This window comes from Gekko japonicus, unplaced genomic scaffold (genome assembly GCF_001447785.1).
Source record: "Gekko japonicus isolate JY-2015 unplaced genomic scaffold, Gekko_japonicus_V1.1 scaffold480, whole genome shotgun sequence".
Classification (NCBI taxonomy): domain Eukaryota; kingdom Metazoa; phylum Chordata; class Lepidosauria; order Squamata; family Gekkonidae; genus Gekko; species Gekko japonicus.
The window spans coordinates 1,027,860-1,048,116 of NW_015175370.1; the positions used below are offsets into that span (position 1 = coordinate 1,027,860).

Sequence of the window (20,257 nt, forward strand, 5' to 3'; positions counted from 1 at the left end):
TGGGATATAAATCTAGTCCCTTCTTCTTCTTCATGTACAACTTCCATTCAGTTTAACAGGACCTGTTCAGAACTTTCCAGTGGGTTGTATCGTTAAGATGGAAAAGCCTTACAAACTTTTTTTACCTGTTCAGTATGTGCACTCGGATGGAGGGTAGAAACTAAATTAAGAAGATGTCTAAGTGGAACAGGATCCAGATTCTTGATAAGTGAAGGAAACAGATCATGTATATAGCGACTACAATGCTTCAACTGGGAAAAAAAGACAGAGGTAAGAATTATTAAGAGAAAATAACAAAACATCCTTAATCAACTTGGTTCATATTCCTGCATTTCCCTAATGTGGCACATTCCTCCTTTTCAAATATTTTGGATATTCAAGGTATCATACATAAAGCAAAACAGCAAATGGGAAAAAAATTCTCCAAAGAAACATTACATGGCTGAGTGTTCCAATTTAATCTGTTGAAAGCACATGAAAAACTGGTGTGATTCAGTTTCAAGCATTAGATTTGGAAGTGGGAAGCCTTGGTTCAAATTTCCACTTTGCAAAATCCTCACTGACTGAATTAAGACATGTCACTATTATTCAGGGTAATCTATGTAACAGAGTTATTTGGGGAATAAATGACACAATATTTGCAATGACCATGTGTCATGATCTGTGTAGGACTGGGAAACAAGGCCTAGTGAGGCCTAGGCCCAGGAGAGATTTGTGTGGGAATGGAAAGCAGACACAGCCTACAATCCCCACAATGTTTGGTGCCGGTTGTAACCAATTGGTGTCCAGGGATTGTATGAGGGAATTGTCACTTAAACTTAGTGGGCTGTGGAACTGCGTTCTTTTCTCTCACAGAGTTAAGCTGAGAGGACTGTCTGGTCTGAGAGAAAGATTCCTCACTTGGGACAGAGTGAGTACAGGCACAGGTCTGGTATAAAAGGCTGTGGGCCTTGACTAATAACCAGTTAAGAGAAATAGGTAGCCGCGTTAGATTTGTTTTATTTACCTTTAGAGACTGTTGTATATTTTAAGCACATTGTCTTGTTTTTCCCTTGCCCCATTATTGTATTAATAAACCATTTTTTATGCCTAGTCATCACACCTATATTTCTCGGCTTAAAAGGGGCATTTATGGTTGGGCTTGGGATGGTACTCTGGGCCTTCCCAAGGGATCCTAAGTCCAGAGTGGTGGCAGAGGAAGGTTGCAACCCACGGGGTAGCATGACACTATGTCTATTATGTCTATGGCAATAGACATAAAAGTGTTATAGAATAAACAATTAAAGCTGAATCAATACCAGGAAGGGAGGTGGGTGAAGCCAGTTTCCCAAACATCCCCCCCCCCCCACATAGAAAAGGCAAGAAGAAGGGACTGGGATCTGCAAACACAGACTGAAATATTTGTGATGGTTCCTCCCTGATACTCAAAGTGCCTTCATAGTGAATGGTTATTCTAATGTGTTAACTTTATTCAGCGAGGCCCAAACAGTAAGTTTAGAAACTGGACATACTGAAAAAACTTTGAGAGCTACTAGGCTAGACTTGCACTGGCAGCAAGGTAAGACAGTATGTGTGCGCATGTGTAATGATATTAGAGCAGCTGCCAAGTGAAACAGAAGGCATGAAAAGCTTGGGGGCAATTCCTTTGCTTTTGCCTGCAGTTGCAGCAAATGGTAGGACAGCATGCATTCTACATTCTCTTTCACGCAAGGACATAAAGCAAAGCCTCGCCTCAGCACATGACTTGTAGCTACAACTTTTTAGGGATGTGTGGATGCATTCTACTGTATTACAATTTAGATTGCTATAGTAGTAAAAAAAGAGTAAGAGTCCAGTATCACCTTCAAGACTAACAAAATTTGTGGTAGGGTATGAGCTTTTGTGACTCACTGCTCACTTCTGAAGAAGTAAGCAGTGACTCACGAAAGCTCATACCCTACCACAAATTTTGTTTGTCTTGAAGGTGATACTGGACTCTTTTCTACTGCTACAGATAGACTAACATGGCTACCCATCTTGATCTATACTGCTATAATGTTAGAAATGCCCCAAGATATGTAGGTATATGTATATAACAGAGATATTCTCATTAAAAAAGAGGATCAAGATAGTGATTGAATGTCAAATTACTAATACTGTAAACACCAGATAAACAGTAAAATAGATCTAAAATTAGAGATGCATATTCTTGGCCTTCTCTATAAATATCCATGTACCTGTGCTGCAGCCCATATGCAGTCTATGTGTTGTGTACTAAGTCGCCCTTCAGCAGCAAGAAAGTTAAGAATCACTTGGCACTGTTTGATGATCTAGAAAAAATTAAGACAGAAGTAGCAATTAGGAACTAAAACTGTTTGCTTTCTTTCTTTCGACTCTTTCTTTTTATTTTGAACTAACCTCAATATGCAAATTTGGTCCAAAAATATGTTCTACCACATTGTTGTTGATCAGCCAATCTGCAAGCTCTTTTGCAATGGACCTACATAAAAAGGGGGAAAGCATACTTAAGTGTTCTGCACATATACACAGCTAAATGGTGTTGGTTCCCCTAAACAAAGGGTTACCCATTCTTATTTATAACTTTAAAAGGTTACTTTCTAAATTCGAGCTATTATTATTATCGTACAAAGAATCAGAATTGTTGATATGTGTGTAGCTAACAATTCATTTAAACTAACAGCAACACATTTATTTACTTATTTATAATCTGACTTTCTCACTGAGACTCAAAGTGGATTACACAATGTAAATCAATTCAATTAATAAGCAATTCTAATAAGCAATGTAACAGGATAGGAGTTGGAGAAATTTGAAGCAGCTGTCATATGAACAAAGTGTAAGTATTGAACATTTATCTCAGTAATTACATGCCGAAAGATAACTATAACTTAAGTGTGCTAATAACAGAAGTGTCTATCTAAACTTAACCATCAAAATAAGTGTGATGTAATCCTGAGTAAATACAAACAGGGTTAGGCTAAATTACATGCAAATGTTTATCATTCTGGCCTTCATCAACATGCCATCTGCATTAGTTTTTCACCTATTGCCAAAAGACAAATGGAAGGGATCAGAACCTGTGACCTTTCTACTAAGATAGGAGTCTCATTCCAGAGAATGAAAATTTTCCACTTAAGCCGAAGGGAATCACTGCATCCAATTAATAATTTTCTGCTATACTCTAAAGCACACTCCTAACACTTAATTCTAGTATAGTTCTTGAACAAGGGTTAACAAAACATTTACATAAGAACGTAAGACCATAAGAGAAGCCAATGTTGGATCAGGCCAAAGGCCCATCCAGTCCAACACTCTGTGTCACACAGTGGCCAGAAATACCAGTGCCATCAGGAGGTCCACCAGTGGGGCCAGGACATTAGAAGCCATCCCACTGTTGACACACACACCCCCAAGCACCAAGAAGACAGAGCATCACTTGCCCCAGAGTCCCTAACTATACCTTGTGGCCAGCTGGATGACCTTGGGTCAGTCACAGCTCTTTCAGCACTCTCTCAGCCCAAAGATAAGTCTAGCTCACCCCTAAAAGAGCTAGAACTTAAAGTTGCCAGACAATCTTAGGATCTCCTGGCTATACTACGCACAATGCCATATGATAATTATTTTCCTTTCCCAGAACAGTTCTGTCATGACAGGCCTGGACAGCAGTAGCTGTTCTCTATGCTAAGACTTATTGCTGCCAGCATCAGCACTCTTACAAAGTAAGCTATCTCTCTCAGCCACTCTGAAGATGGAAGGTGGGAGCAGCTGCTGGGTCCTAGCACCTGCGCTTGCTGGCTGTGCCACTGCTCCCAGGTTGCCCTCATTGAGGTCCAACTGAGAATAGCGGAAGAGTGAGGTAGGACTTGACAGCTTTCTCCTTCCTTGCAACCTTGCAGCAGCAATGCTAGGACTCTAAGGGCACCAGTTGCAGCCCTTAAAGAGGCTTTCTCAGTCCTTCCAAGCTTTGGAATAGCATTGTTCACAGCCAATGAGCACAAAGAGAATGCATGGAGAGGGCAGCTGAGGCGTGCGGTGGAAAGTTTTGCTCTTACTCTGCCACAGGAAGATGTAAGTTCAAGGGCACACTCTGGGGGAATTCTCAAAGCCAGCCTTATAACTAAAAGTGTTAAGAGAATCCATTGAATAGCAACTTCATGTGGCATGCCAGCTAAAGCCCTTTCAGGACAGAAATTGTCTTGAGACTGTTGTCTGCACACAGTTATCCAGGCCTGATAACAGTGATGCCACTGGACTGCCTTTGAAAATGGCTTGGGAACCTTAGCTGGTACAGAATACATCAACCAGATTTTTGACAGTAGTGAATCTCACCTCAATTTTGAAAGAACTTAGTTGGTCCACAGTCCCTTTCCAAGTGTAATTCAAGAGGGCTGACACTGCCCTAAATGTTCTATGCCTGGCATATTTCAAGGAACACTTCGTCACATATGAATCAGTTTGTCAATTAGGAATTTCGTCACAATCCTTCCTGTGGGTGAAAGGTGCCTCTGCCTGAAGTTTGGCAGGAGATTACTGAAAAGAAGGCCTTCTCTATCACGGCACCCTAATTTTAGAAATAGCTCCCTACTCAGAGTTGCCTACACTAGTACTTATAGACATAAGATTAATCTCCCTGTGCTTTTAATCACATATAAGGGCTACTACTTTCTCAACGATATGGTTTTATGGCTGGGTTTATCATTTCTTTTCTATACTAGCTTTGATTGAGCAATCTTTTGAGTGCTTTATTAAAAACCTCTTAAATACAAGGGTAACAACAACAATATAGTACTGTTATTCAGTGGTATCACATAATTAAATAACCTCATCTTAGCCTACAACAGACACTTGTGCCTATTTCACAAAAGCCATAAAATTATAATTAAAAAGGTGGGGCTGTGGCTCAGTGGCAGAGTATCTCCTTTGCATGGAGAAGGTCCCGTGTTCAGTTCTCAGCAGCTCTACTGAAATGATCAGGTAGTAAGTGATATGAAAGACTTCTACCTGAGACCCTGGAGAGCTGCTGCCAGCCACAGTAGACAACACTGCCTCTGGTAGACCAATGGTCTGATGCTAGCTTCATGTGCTCGTAATAGATAATAAAAACAATTTTGCAGTGCTTTAAAGTCTAACATTTATTGCAAACAAAAGCCCACTTCCATCACATGCATGAAGGACAGGTGTCAGCAGGTACGCCCCCCCAAAAAAAGGGGACCTTCCTTTATTACTGCTGGCGCTAGTCCACATACCCTCTGCTAGAACAGTTTACTCTTTTGCCCAGATTTTGTGTTAACATGTAATGTAAATATACCTCTCTTAGTATCTTGTTCTTTTGGCCTTGTTTTGTAACAACCTCACCACTTTACCTCCACGCTTCTGCTGTTTGTGCCCATGGGTGTGTGCACGTTCACTTCCATCACATGCATGAAGGACAATTCTCAGTCAGCAGGTACGCCCCCCCCCCAAAAGGGGACCTTCCTTTATTACTGTTGGCGCTAGTCCACATGCCCTCTGCTAGAACAGTTTACTCTTTTGCCCAGATTTTGTGTTAACATGTAATGTAAATATACCTCTCTTAGTATCTTGTTCTTTTGGCCTTGTTTTGTAACAACCTCACCACTTTACCTCCACGCTTCTGCTGTTTGTGCCCATGGGTGTGTGCACGTGCCTATTTTTCCCTCCCACTCACACCCAGCCTTTCCAATTATGGATAAGCACTTCACGTAGCTAACAATATGTGTATTCTTGTTAAAAAACAAAAATAATGCCACAATACATTTGTTAGCATTTAATGCGCCACAAGACTGCTGCTTTGGTTGCAAGAGACACAATTTACTTCTCTGAAAATTACAGTGCAAAGTTGACAATCAGAATAGCAAAATCTTTCCAGAATGTTCATTTAACTGACAGGCAACACTGAACTTCAAAACTTTAGAAGTGCTACTCACATGAATGTGTAATAATGTAAATCAGAGTCTGCTTTCAATAGGAAAGTGGGATGGTACCTGTCCTATCCTCCATCTCACTTAGGCCTATGTAATTTTGGATGTAACACTGGAATGGGGTTTGTGTGAGAAGGCCCCAACCTACTGTTACATCCAGTGGTCACGTGATACTGAAATATCAGAAGCAATAACCTTACTTACGTTTCTGTGTCTGAAACCAATGATTCATTATTACATACATCATTGAAGGTGTGAAGTTGATTCTATAGTTAGAAAAAGAAGAAATTAAAATTGTTTTACAAACACACAAAGAATTCCATTGGTTTAACTTAAAAAAATTTCAAACTGGCATAATCAAAATACTATGTATGTAAGTCAACTGCAGTATTCTTCACTGATAGTATTTACTGTCCTACGATATGGTCACGTGATATTGAAATATCAGAAGTAATAACCCTACTTACGTTTCTGTGTCTGAAACCAATGATTCATTATTACATACATCATTGAAGGTGTGAAGTTGATTCTATAGTTAGAAAAAGAAGAAATTAAAATTGTTTTACAAACACACAAAGAATTCCATTGGTTTAACTTAAAAAAATTTCAAACTGGCATAATCAAAATACTATGTATGTAAGTCAACTGCAGTATTCTTCACTGATAGTATTTACTGTCCTACACAAAATATATTTCCCTTTTAATCCGAGACAGGTGGAGACCTTTAAAATCCTGGGACTCTCAATTGAGACTTTCAGTGTGAAAAGCCACATTGAGTCTGTAACCTGGGAGAGGCTCCAGAAGCAGTCTGCCAGGACCATCACAACTTTTTGCACAAATAAAACAGGATCAATTCATCCATTCTTCCCCTACTCACAACCAGCTTTTTGATCAGCCAACATGGGATTCATTCTCTCCCCCTTTTTAAAAAAGCTCATTTTTACTACAATGGCTGAAAAAAAATGATTCTGTTCTATTCTCCCCATTCTCACATCATTATTTTCAGCAACTTTAGAAGACCTTGTTAAATGATCTGACAAACTCACTTTGACTGCCAATCAACCTGGGGGAGTATATGGGGAAGACGGGGTAGCATCATTGTTGCATCTTCCTGACCAGACACCCTGGTGACTATTCTGATCTTGGCAGATCTCAGAAGCTGAGCAAAGTCAGGCCTGGTGAGAGCCAGGGATGGGAGACCACCAAGGAAGTCCAGGATTGCTATGCAGAGGCAGGCAATGGCAAACCATCTGTTAGTCTTTTGTCTTGAAAAACTTATGGGATCGCCATAAGTTGGCTGCAACTTGACTGCACTTTCCACAACGATCTAGCCACCCTTCTCATCAATCACTAAATTTTTACTGCTTATTTCTGGTGCTGGGTTGATACAACAGACTAGTACCACTTTAATACTACTACTCACTTTGCTGCCGAACCATTCCCCTTCCTAAGCTGGTTTCAGCAATGATACTGGAGGTCCTCAGGTTAGTGGGACTGGGGAACTTTAATACATATGCAGAGGCTGTGCTGCCTGGAGCAACTCAGAACTTCATAGCTGCCTTGATTACTGTGGACCTTAAGTCCTACACATACAGCAGGATATCCTCTTGATATGATGTTCTCTACTGGCCATGAAACTGGTGATCTGGAAGCAGAGTTTGCTATGACTCTATCGTTATGGACAGATGACTACCTGGTGCAGTGGTAGCAAAGGGCCTCTAGAGAGTTGGAGGCTAGTCAGAAGTGGCCCACATCCACAGAAAAACAGAGCCAAACAGCATTCTGACAGTTTGGAGGTAACTTCTGGCTAGTGCAACTGGCAGCCCCGCTGATGAGATAGTAGCCTCTGCAACTAGAAATGAATGCAGCCAGGGTGCCCTAGTGTGAAGTTGGGACCATACTGGAAAGGGAGCCCTGTTCATGCTGATGTGTACCCAAGGGAGCAATCCTAAATGTATCTACTTAGAAACCTACTATGGCCTATTCAATGGGGCTTAATCCCAGGAAAGTGTTCCTACAACTGCACTCATTTTGAACATAAGCCCTGAAAAATTTCCAGTCAATACTCTTGAAACAGCGGTGCCTTCTCAACTCTATGTACTTCCAGATGAGACCAATTATTTAGACCCTTTCCATTCCAGCTTCCACCCTGGCTGTAGCACTGAAACTGCCATGGTTTCCTTGGGTCTTATGAGATGCTTTGTGCATTTGTCTTCAAAACACTGACATATAAATTACACAAATAAATAAGTAAATCAAATCTTCAAGAATGGACAAATAAAATGGCAAAATGAAGCAGCAGCTAGAACCACTGTTTCTTTCAACTTTATTTTTTTACATTAATGCATGTGTCAATAAGGTTCACCAGAAAGAACTGAGAATGGTTTATATGAAAATGAACCTGTGATGGGAAAGGACCTCAGGGCTGAAGACTGCACCTGGAGCAAGCCCAAATTAAGGAAAAGCCATGTCTACCTAGCACCACTTCCTATGATTATAATCCTGGACTTTAGCTCCTGTGAAAGCTTAACTATTGGTTTAAGACAGTGATCTTTCACCTCTCTAGAGATGGGACTCACTGAACTACAAGCATGCAACAGAAAGACAAGGAGCCAGAGTTACAGCCTCTGGCCTGTGGACAATAATACAGGAAACAAGGGAAGTGGCCAAGGAGCATACCATAGTGGGGAATGAGCCAAGGGGCAAAGACACAGATGAATTATTTCCATCAACAAGTGACACTGGTCTCACCACCCTCTGCTCCTTTCAGCATGAGTGCAGTGACAGACAGAAAGCATGACGCTCTTGCTCTCAACTCATGAATACTGGCAGCACATCCTTCAAAAATGCAGCAGACAGAAGCTCTATAGCATGACACAATAGTGGGGCTCCACAACACATGTGAAGGTACCAACTAGGGGTGTGCATTCGGATCTACTTGTTCCCACCTCTGTTATTTGAGCTTTTACAGCAGTCCCTTTAAAGTTTAAACAGACTGCAGAAGACAGCCTGAGGATCAACTGGTGGGCTTGGGGTTGGCTTCTCATGCAGCCCGGTTTAAACCAGAGTTGGACATTATCAACCAACTCTACTTCTGAAGTTCAGAGCGTTGGGGCATTCTGGGACCCAGACTTACTGTTGGCATTGCTGCTAGGGATTCCTTTTTTGCAGCTACATATATTTTGAAAGTGGCACCATCTGCTGCATTCATAAGTACTCTGTGCCACCCTGCTGTAATTCTGAGGCTAGACTATAACATGCTCTATTGTGGGACTGTCCTTGAAAACAAATCAGAAAATAACTCAGTGAAAAATGCAGCAGCACTGACCAAGGAAACCCAGGCATGTTACTGGGCCTCTGGAGCATCGAAATTGGCTCCCAATTTTGTACTGGGTACCATTCGAGTTTTTACAGCTCTATGCCACTTAGGCTTGTGTACTTTCTAAGACTGGCTCTCCCATTATGACCCTGTGAGAGCCCCTGGCTACTCTCAGCAGGGTTCACTTACCATCTCCTCAGTAACATTAGATTAATAGCAGCTCAGTTGAGTGCTTTCTCTGTGGCAACCACATTCCTACTGAACTGGCAGCCCAGTGAAGTAAGAGCTGAGACATTTCCACTGCTTCCAAAAAAGGTGCAATGCTCAGTTTTTGAAGAAAGCACTTTGCTGAATTATGTTGTTCTTACTCTTATGGGTGATGTTTTTAGTTTTTTTAATTATTTTTAAATGAGTAATGGAAATTCTGCCAGCCACCCAGTTTTGTTTTAGGTTTCTTTCTGTTTCCACTCCTTTGGGCCAATGACAAGAAAGGGAGAGCCAGGTGAAAATTCTATGCTATTCCATCAGTGATATTTGAGTTTTCTACAATTGTTCCAGTTATTGGGAAAGTTTCCTTTGACAAAGTTCGAGAACAGTGCCCAAAAACAACCATCTTCCAAATAAAAACAGAAACAGCATTGCTTATGACCATACCACAGAGAAAGCCCTTGATTGAGCTATCATAAATCTAACCTCACTTAACTGAGGAGATAAGTAAACCCTGCTGAGAGTTGCCAGGGGCTCTTATGACTTCAGACAGTAGTGTTTACACATGTCTGAATCCACCTATATAAGATTACAGAACACATGACACATGTGCAACTGTGAACTAAGGACACAAGTACAGGAACATCTGGAGCTTTGTACTGCACAGCTTCTCGTGCCACAGTAAGCTAAGGGCTGTATTTTGGAGAAACAAGCAATTGATGAACACAATTATTCCAGATTAAAAATTGGAGAATAGGTAGATGAAAACAGCAGTTTGAGATGAAAGGGATTATTCCCTACCACCGCACAGTCTGAAACACATGCTTATCAGCTGAGACAAGGTAAAAGGGGACACTGGAAAGGAAGGAGACTGGCTTCAATCTGCTGCCCCTTTAAAAACTGGGGTGTCTGTATCCACAGGGCAAAAGATAAAGACAATGATGTCCTTGTACCCCTCCACCATTAGGAAGGGATGTACAAACACCAAAAAAAAGCCTTCAGAGTTTAGGCATTCTACTCTCTAGCATGCTTGGATCTCAAGTTTAGGTTCCAAGGGGATACTCACATCCTCTATACTTCCTGGGCATGGGGCCAACATAAGGGTGTACTGAATTTTTAATCTGAGGAACCAGGAGGGTAGAAGGCTCTCATGTAACCAATCTTAGCTTTAACAGCCAGAATGTGCTGCTGGATTATGCACCAGTAGTGGATAGTTGGTGAAAAATGTGGGGTGAAAAAGAGGTTCAGTCATGGAGCAAAGCAAAGTGGGTGATCCCCCCCTGAATTGTTATTTGCTAGGCTTAATTGTTTGCCATCTTTATTTTAGAAGATAGAGACTTGGCAAGGTTGTATATTCCCCCCCTAATGTATTTTTTTTCCCTGCTGAGGGCTGGGTGACAGATGTAATAAGAGGTGCCTTTTGTGTTTGGAGGCTGCACTAATTGGCCCATCACAATAGGAAAATCAATATTCAAAGTGTAACTATTTGATCAGTGTGACTAACCGGAGAGCAAATTGAAAGTTGCAGTGTTTACTATCTTTGTTCTAGGATTAATTTATGTGAAACACCACTGAAGGCTGTGCAATGTACCAGCTGAGAGGAATTTAGAAACAGAACCAGCTGCCCACCAGCAGATTTTATACCAAACTCAAACTACTTTCTACTTGTAGACTTGTACACATCAGAAATATGAACACTGATGGAGAACGCTGCCAACTTTCCAATAGTTCACATTCAATGTCAAAATAATATTCTTTGAATTTGTTGTTTAGCCTGATTTTCAAAAGGAAAAACCCACCATATAACAAGAATGGCATGTTGAACAAAACGGCTACATTGTGCAGTTTTTTTATATGGAGCGGCCAAACAAGCATGAGCACACAGCCAACCTTGTTAGGGGCAATGTGGTTTATATCACTGCTGGCATCCAAATCTAAGTAGTCTGGAGAAAAATATGTTCAAATTCTAGATAGCAAAACTGCTTTGGGGCACATGGGTGCCTAGTCTGGCAAGAAGGGAACATATCACTAGCACTGTAAGTCAGTCTTACTACTAAACGCCTGATCGAGTTTTTCTGATTTCTATTCATATAGCAAGTACACCACAAACCGGGAGGGGGGGGGAGATATAACGGGAAAACAAAGACTTTCCGTTCCTAGTGATGGGTATTTAGACATCCAAGTAATTTGTTGAGAATGCAGCACAAAGACCAGAAAGAAGCAGCCCTTTTCAGTTTTAGAGCTTTATGAAACAAATCAACAATATCTTAGCAGAATAGCTATAAGTGAATAAACTTAATCCCAACAAAATGGAGGTGCTACTGATGGGGGGGAAGTCTGACCTACGAAATGGGTTATCTCCTGTTCTGGATGGGATTGCACTCCCCTCAAACGAGCAGGTTTGTAGCTCAGGGTGTTAGGCCTCCAGTTGGATAAACAGGTGGAAGTGGTGGCCAGGGGTGCCTTTTACCAGCCTCAACTGGTGAACCAGCTTGCCTCTGTGGTGCATGCCCTGTTAAGATCTATATATTACTGCAATGCAGTCTATGTGGGGCTGCCCAGAAGCTACAGTTGGGACAGAATGCTGTAGCCAGAGTATTAACTGGAGCAGGTTGTAGGGACCATATCACTCCAGTCTTGTTTTACCTACACTGCCTTCCAATTTGCTTACGGGCTCAATTCAAGGTGCTGGTATTGACCTTTAAAGCCCTTTATAGCCTAGGACTAAAAATACCTTATGGATCTCTTTCTCCCACACAAACCTACCCACTCACTCCAGACATCCTCAGAAACCCTGCTTCAGTTGCCCTGCCATCTGAGGCTACACGGGTGGTGGCCTCAGAAAAAGCCTTCTCTATTGTGGCACCAGACTTTTGAACCCCCTCCCCAGGGAGAATCATCTGTCTACCTCTATTGGTCTCTTTTGGTAGCAGATGAAGACCTTTTTGTTTCATCTGGCATACCCCCAGTAATGGTATTGTCCCTCCTTCTAGTGCTGGGTGTTGGTTTTTTAAGTGAATTGTATCATTTTAAATGTATTTTTAATTGTTTAAATTTCATGTTCACCACCTTGTGGACCCTGATTTGGTGGAAAGGCAGCATAAAACTGTTTTAAATAAATAAGCACTTCGCAAAAATATTTACCTTTTTTTTACCAAGGTAAAAAGAAATGGCAACACATGCACCTGTGGTGGCCAACTATTTTAGCAAGTGTGCCACAAGTCATGCTCACAGTCCAGGACAGTGCCACTATTATTTATTTATTTATTTATTTATTATTTACATTTCTATCCCGCCCTCCCCGAAGGCTCAGAGCAGCTAACAAGGCATATCGCCAAATAAAACAATAAAACAATACAAAATATTAAAAGTACATCACAGTTAAACAATTTTGGTGCTCCTCTAAACCAATTCCGAAGTTACGATTTCTAAAAGCAAGATGGCCGTCCCCTAAACATCCCGTTCTCACCCGTGATGCCCGCGTCATGATGTCCATATACAAAAAATATGGGGTGTTGGTGGTACACTGGTGCGTTGGTGGTACACTGGTGGTGGCGGCTCCTATTCAAAAGCCTGGCGGAAGAGCTCCGTCTTGCAGGCTCTGCGGAACTGTGCTAGGTCCCGCAGAGCCCTGATCTCCTCTGGGAGCTCGTTCCACCAGATAGGAGCCGCCACCGATAACGCCCTATTCCTGGTCATGACAAGTTTGATGGACCGGGGGCCTGGAACGTCCAGTAGGTTTCTAGTGTGTTCTATACTGGATCTGCCTTAGTGCTATTTTACTTCAACAGCCACTGAACCATGAAAATGTACAAATCTGACTACACCACAGCAGGGCTTTAAAGCTTTCCTGTTTCTGCCCAGATACACTCCTGCTAGCACTGGTTGATGTACCCTTGCCACCTGTTAGTCACCAAGGATTTATGTCAAACAACTTAAAATAACTTTTGTCTTCCAAAGTATAGCTATTTCAAAATACAAATGGCAAATGTCCCCATCTAAACTGTTTTACCGAAACTAAAACATATTCCGTTTCTTTACATTTTAGCTTACTTTCACTAATTATAAACCTGAAATACATTCTTGCAGGAACATCCCCAACGAAAGTCCCACTGAGATTATTCAGTTACTCAAGAAAATGATAAACTGCCTGTACCCTCTTGCTGATGCAATTTTCACATACAATATGGTTATACAGCTATAGCTCATAATTGTTTTAATAATTTTACACACTTCTTTAAAAATTAAACATGACTCCAGTGGCACCTTAAAGAAAATTTTATTGCAGAATAAACTTTCATGACTCATCTCATTCATCAGATGCATCAAGTGTACATCCATACCAGTTATTAATACTTAAAAGTTACACACAACACCTTCCTTAGATGTGATTTTACATTAATCTTACTCTGCCCATCTTCAACAATTAGGAGCAGTCCTCACCAAGTCTGAGTGGACTGATTTCTCCTTGACTCATTATTTCAAACTGGCATCTCTTTACCACATCTACCCATTCCTGTCCATAACTGGTCTAGACGTACACTTGATCCATCTGATGAAGTGAACTCTGACTCAGGAAAGTTTATGCTGGAATAAAATATCTTAGTCTTTAAAATACCACTGGACTTCTGTTTAGTTCTGTTACAACAGAATTTTTTTTAAAAAGTCTTACTGTTATTTGACTGAGTCCAGCCAACCGCATGGTCAAAGTTGGTGACATAAAATACTTAAATGCTAGATCAAGACTCTCTTTATCAAAGCACAAGGCAGTATCCAATGGCTCTTTAACTGTGCTCCACATCAAATCTGCCATGTTACGGGCTGCACTCTGTCTCAGTTCTTGATCCGACAATTTACATAAATACCTAAATGGTGGAGAGAGGGGGAGAGAGAGAGTTTATAAATAGCATCAGCAAAACCATTTAATCTGGCAGGTTATCAGCATTACTGCTAACATTGCATATATTTCCAGAAGCCTTAACAGCAGAACCATCATCAAGGGGGCTTCCACATCCACCATTCTGATAAAACAAATTACATGTGGGAGGGAGTAGGAGTTTTGTATAAATTAAAGGATGTCCAAATTATAGCCACCACACAAGGATGTCAAAATCGAACCCGTCCTCTCGTGGGTGTAGAAATGTAAAAGCCTGGGAAAAGAACAAACTGTAAAACACAAGTACTTGCACTCCCCAGGAACTTTTTCGGAGCACTTCAAAAAGCGCTCTTGAAATATTTTCTGGTATGCAGCACTTTGCATAACTATTCACTCATGCTCATATATTTGCAATTTTGTCTGAGGAAAAGTAAAGTCACTTATACTTTTAAGTTGCATAATATGTTAATTGGTACAATTTTATATGCTGACGAACTGGTGGGAAATTTATTTTACATTCTAAAGCAATAAAATACATTTGTTTTCATAATGAAGTAAGTATTGAAATATACGCAGCTTCAAAATGTCTGGATAATTTACAACTTACACAGGTGGAAGGTATGCAACCCCTCAGTACCTAATAGCATACACAGAGGTTGGGAAAGGGAGAAGCAGCAGTATTTGAACGCTCTAACATCAAGCTTGTTCTGAATACAGCTTCGGGGGGGGGGGGGATTTGGTCCTTTACACTTATATTTTGCCCTTTCTTGAAAGCACTCAGTCTGCCATATGTGGAATTATTCCATGTTACTTTTCACATTAACTGCTGGCCCAAAGCCATATAGGAGACTTCATGGATGAATGAGAATCTGGCCCCATGCTGCTCCAGCTAAAATATCATTTACCACAGAAAGACCACATCCACACAAAAACTAAAGTTTCATATTCTCCAATAGCCTTTCCTATTTCATGGCTCTGGCACAGTATTCTAAGTCCATAAAAACAGTAGAAGTGAAATGATTTCTAAAGACTCTACAATTCCCATGCTCCACAGCAAACTGCAGGAACTTGGCTTGGATAGCAAAAGAAGAGACTACAGTTTCTCTACAACTGGCTTCACATCAGGTTATATTTCCTCTGCTTGTTTGGAGCCAGAAGATTACTTTCTAGTATTTACTGCATCTGAATACGAACAGTCATTCTAGCAGAAACTCTATAATTATTCCTCCCTATCACTGCTCAATTTTTGGAAAATATTAACAGATATAATTATTGCAGGGTTCAGCACATGTCGACATTTGCCTAGGTACTGTAGCAAGAGAAAAACATTACGTATTTGACACGACATTTAACAAACATGCAAAAATCTTTCCATTGCCAACAACATCACATGCAGAATGGGAAGTAAAACAGTGTGAAAATTTCTTTTGTGCATTTGTGTGTGCACCAACACACACACACACACAAGCAAGACACAGTAAAAATGTCCTGTCATTATACAAATTAATGTGAGTAATACTGTTTGATGACTGACAGGTTAGATACACCATTTCAGTGAACTGAAATTATCAACACACTGTTGACAAAGAAAACTCAAGAACGGCTAGTATTTGTAAAGCATACCTGATAACATAGGTCCTAAATGGTATAATGTGTTGCATAACAGCAGGGATGTGCAGCCATATTCTGATCTATACAGCAAATACAGAAATTAAAACAGCATAAATTGAAATGTTGCAACAGCAACACATACGCTTCGTAATTTATTTCTGTGTATATATATGGTTAATCTAAATTATATATTTCCGCTTTTTAGAAGTGAGGAAAGCAGGATATAAAAGCCTGAATAAATAAAATTTACTGCATATAGGGAATTTTTAAAAATATATATTCTGCACAACTTCATGTGGAAGAGGACAATAGAATAACATGTACACCAAGGAGGACCCTCAACTAAGTGCCCATGACTGGAAACACTTCCCAAAACAAATTCCCAACGATTTCCCCCCCTAGCTTCATACCCAAGCACAGGGAAAGAAAGGGAGCTTGGGCAGGAACTTGGCATGATGTCTGGCAAAGCAGATTTCAAACCAAAGAAATTAGAAAACATACTAAACAGAACAGATTCAGCATATATATAACACAATTAGCACTTCAAACAGATTCTCTCAGGATAAAAGACATGTCCAGATTACAAAATTGATGTTATCACTTTACTCTGCTCTGGTTAGACCTCATTTGGAGTATTGCGTTCAGTTTGACAAGTTGGAATGTGTCCAGAGGAGGGCAATTGGTGAGGGGTCTGGACTAGGGATGTGCATTTCGAGATCCCGAACCGATGAAGGATCTGGAGAGTAGACAACTGTGAGGTGATATGATAACAATCTTCAAGTACTTGAAGGGCTGTCATAAAGAGGATGGAGCGGAGTTCTTTTCTGTTGCTCCAGAAAGGTTGGACCAGAACCAATGCATTGAGATTAAATCAAAATCATAAATTTACTCTGAAATTATTTCTACTTTTTTCCAGTGGTTTTCCATTGGAAACCCTTGAATCCCATTGCTTGTGCTGCATCAGAATACTTCTTAAATTATTGAGCTTCTTAGAAAAGAAGGTACTGTGGAGCTGCTTATTGCTAATTACTTTGGAGCACATTAGACTTTAGCTCTATTTTTGAGAAGAAACAATGTTAAACTTACGGTAAGTTGAAAATATTTGCCCTAGTTTTTAAATAGTTACTACCACTAGCCTGCAATTTTATTAGCTTCTTTTGCACTGCCGAATGGTATGCTTTTAAATGTGCCCTACTGTGTTCAAAGTATCTGGAAGAAAACTGAATCCTGTGCCAAACAAACTGCACCCAAAATACATACTCTGAATGCAAGGATTCAAAAATATTTTTGAGAAGGGATGGAAGCTGCAGCAAAGCCAAACTATGCATCTCCACATCTGGATTTTTAGTTCATACTTGAAATTAAGGAGGCATACAAGTTACTTTGTTCTTGATTTAAAAGCCACAATTTCAGTGAAGCCACAAAGTGAAATTAGTTGCATTAGAACTGATAACTAAGAATTTATCCAAGGCCTCCCCTTGAATCTACGGCTAGGCTGGGACTCAACCAGAACTTCCCATCCAACACTCTAACCCCAGTTACCCTCTTGCTATAAACCATGACTTCAAGCTACGTTTATTGCAGTCGTGTTAAGGGAAGTTTTAGAAACTTGAAAGCATACTCACATTAGAGACCACAGTGATAAATGCATGTGCTATGAGAAATGGCAACGTTTCAGGGGTTCCATATTCAAAACAGTCCTTCATGAGAGAAAGGCCATTTTTTCCACAAAACAAGCAAACATAGCGAAGCAAGTGCAATGGTACTTCTACATCCTAGGGAATGAATAGTTAAAAAATTGTTTAAAAACATCCATACACACATTTTCTCATCCAAACAGCTGCATTTTAATGCTTCCAACAGACCATACTGAAATTTCAAAGCTGTAGCAGGTTCTTTCTAGGGACATTTGCCATTCAATTCAACATGCACACTGACTTCTTTCTGAATTCTAGGCTCCAAATCTATGAATTGCCAGGAACCTGCAGCTCACAATAACATCAGAGTTTGTAATCATAAAGTTTGGGAATATCAGCATGAAGTTTTCTGGACCATGTTGTGTCTCCTTGGACAGCAAGATGGAAAACAGTATTATTTCCCTCACCCCCTGGTTCATTGCACAGCACTGAAACAGGGAGTGAAGCCATTATCAACAACCCTCCAAAGGATCAACTCCTTCTCCTCCCTTACTAACCTGCTTGGGTGACCACAACAAATTGTAGAACAATCACCATGAATGCCCATTTGTATGTCTAATACAATTTAGAAGAGCAAGAGATGTCTGCAAAGGATGGTGTGGTACTCCCTTTCTCTGCAGACTGAATCTTTCACCGCTGTTTGAAATATTTCAAACTGGACAGATTTCAGTGACTAGGTAAAGCCAGTATGGAGAGCTCAAGTACAGGTCAAGGAAAGACAAGATAAAAGTGTTGATGGACTGCTGTATATTTACGATTTTAGCATGTCGTAAGCCATCCCAAACCACTGGAAGAAAAAACTGTATTATATAAGTTGCCTGTATCAGTTGATAAATTGAGAAGACTTACATTCATATCACAGAATGCCCCTAATATATTGCTTTCTTGTGCAGAAATATCCTGTAAAAAAGAATTTTAGTGTATGAATGTAATAAAAACAAAATGTACATACCTTAAAAAAATTACAGTTTTCATAGACAACACCTCCTATGAAGCCACTAAATTTTGCAGTTCTAAAAAAAGCATGTGCTTGCATATAAAATACATCCAATATACTACTATATTTTTACCACTCTTACAGTAAATCGTGTATTTATTTATTCCATTTATACCCCCACCCTCCCCACGAACAGGCTCAGGGCGGCTTACATTTGTCAGTACCATAAAACCATATACAAAAGTTAAAACATTAACAAAATTAACAATCAAATAATCAAAGTGCTAGTGCTAGTAATCGTCTTTCAAGAATCAAGATGGCATACCAGGTAATGTACAAGCAATTATTTCCAAGTCAGTGATCTTTTGGCATCATGTGATGGTGTGGCTCAGTCTCCAGGCTAAGGTCAACCCATAACCACAGATGTTGGTGGTAATGGTGTATCAACCCATAACCACAGATGTTGGTGGTAGTGGTGTGGTGGTTATAACTGACAGCCTGGTGGAAGAGCTCCGTCTTGCAGGCCCTGCGGAACTGTAAAAGATTCCACAGGGCCCTGATCTCTTCTGGGAGCTCATTCCACCAGTATGGAGCCACCACTGAAAAGGCCCCGGCCCTGGTAGCAGCGAGCCTGGTGTCCTTAGGGCCTGGGATGGTCATTCAACTAGGCTAGCTAAATCATATGTTTGCTTAGGCATCCAGAAAACAATGGCATATTTGATACAGAGCATAAGCAAACTATAAGCAAACTAATCCAATGAGCATGGCTCACAAGCTCCAACACGATTCTATTACTCATTATGAACAGACAGATTAATCCCTTAATGCACTGCACTAGGACACAACCACATCCCAGGCACAACACAAATCAGCCACACAAAAGCAAGTGAGTGGTTCTGGGAAGTGTGAGATCACGTGCCAGCCTTGTTACATGGCATTCTATGAGCCTCACTGGGAGGAACAAATACTGTAATGCTCTCTACATGGGGCTGCCCTTGTCCCGGAAGTTGAAGCTGGTGCAGAATGCAGCGGCAAGGCTGTTATTGTGTCTCCCTATGTGGAAGCACATCCAGCCTGCCCTAAAAGCGCTGCACTGGCTGCCTATAGCATACCAGATTCGGTTCAAGGTGCTGGTTCTTACCTTTAAAGCCCTATATGGTCAGGGACCTACTTACCTAAGAGACTGCCTTTCCCCACATGTTCCCCAGAGAGCACTAAGATTGGGGTCCCAAAACTGTCTGGCCCTTCCAGGCCCCAAAGAAGCCAGGCTAGCTGTGACGAGGGCCAGGGCCTTCTCTGTACTGGTGGAATGAGCTCCCAGATGACATGAGGGCCCTATGGGATCTTTTACAGTTCTGCAGGGCTTGTAAAATGAAGCTCTTCCACCAGGCTTTTGACTAGGGTGCCGCCTCCCAATATTATGGCCCTAGCCCCAATATCAGTACCAACTTAATAACCAACAGCTTAGCAAGAACCCAGACTATGGTGGTAGTTGACCATCCGGATGCCGAGAGAATGCCACCATCACTTATTAGCACTTATTAGCACCTATATTTACTAGCACTTATGATTTCATATGTTGGGGTTTTATTTAAATTGTGTGTTTTAACATATCTTACTGTATATATATTTCCCCCTGTAAGCTGCCCTGAGCCCGCCCTGGTGGGGAGA

General features: G+C 40.9%; 1 protein-coding gene across 1 annotated transcript in view; it reads right to left on the bottom strand.

The window, feature by feature from the left end:
• The window catches only part of USP34 (ubiquitin specific peptidase 34), a 132,353-nt gene that overhangs the window by 89,640 nt on the left and 22,456 nt on the right, over positions 1 to 20,257 (bottom strand). Inside the window, exons 4-11 of the mRNA XM_015425498.1 lie at positions 18,499 to 18,549; positions 17,578 to 17,727; positions 15,965 to 16,032; positions 14,138 to 14,330; positions 6,407 to 6,468; positions 2,398 to 2,479; positions 2,217 to 2,309; positions 126 to 251 (exon numbers count right to left, since the gene is read on the bottom strand). Of these exons, the coding sequence (XP_015280984.1) occupies positions 126 to 251; positions 2,217 to 2,309; positions 2,398 to 2,479; positions 6,407 to 6,468; positions 14,138 to 14,330; positions 15,965 to 16,032; positions 17,578 to 17,727; positions 18,499 to 18,549 (825 nt within the window). The remainder of the gene's footprint in view (positions 1 to 125; positions 252 to 2,216; positions 2,310 to 2,397; positions 2,480 to 6,406; positions 6,469 to 14,137; positions 14,331 to 15,964; positions 16,033 to 17,577; positions 17,728 to 18,498; positions 18,550 to 20,257) is intronic.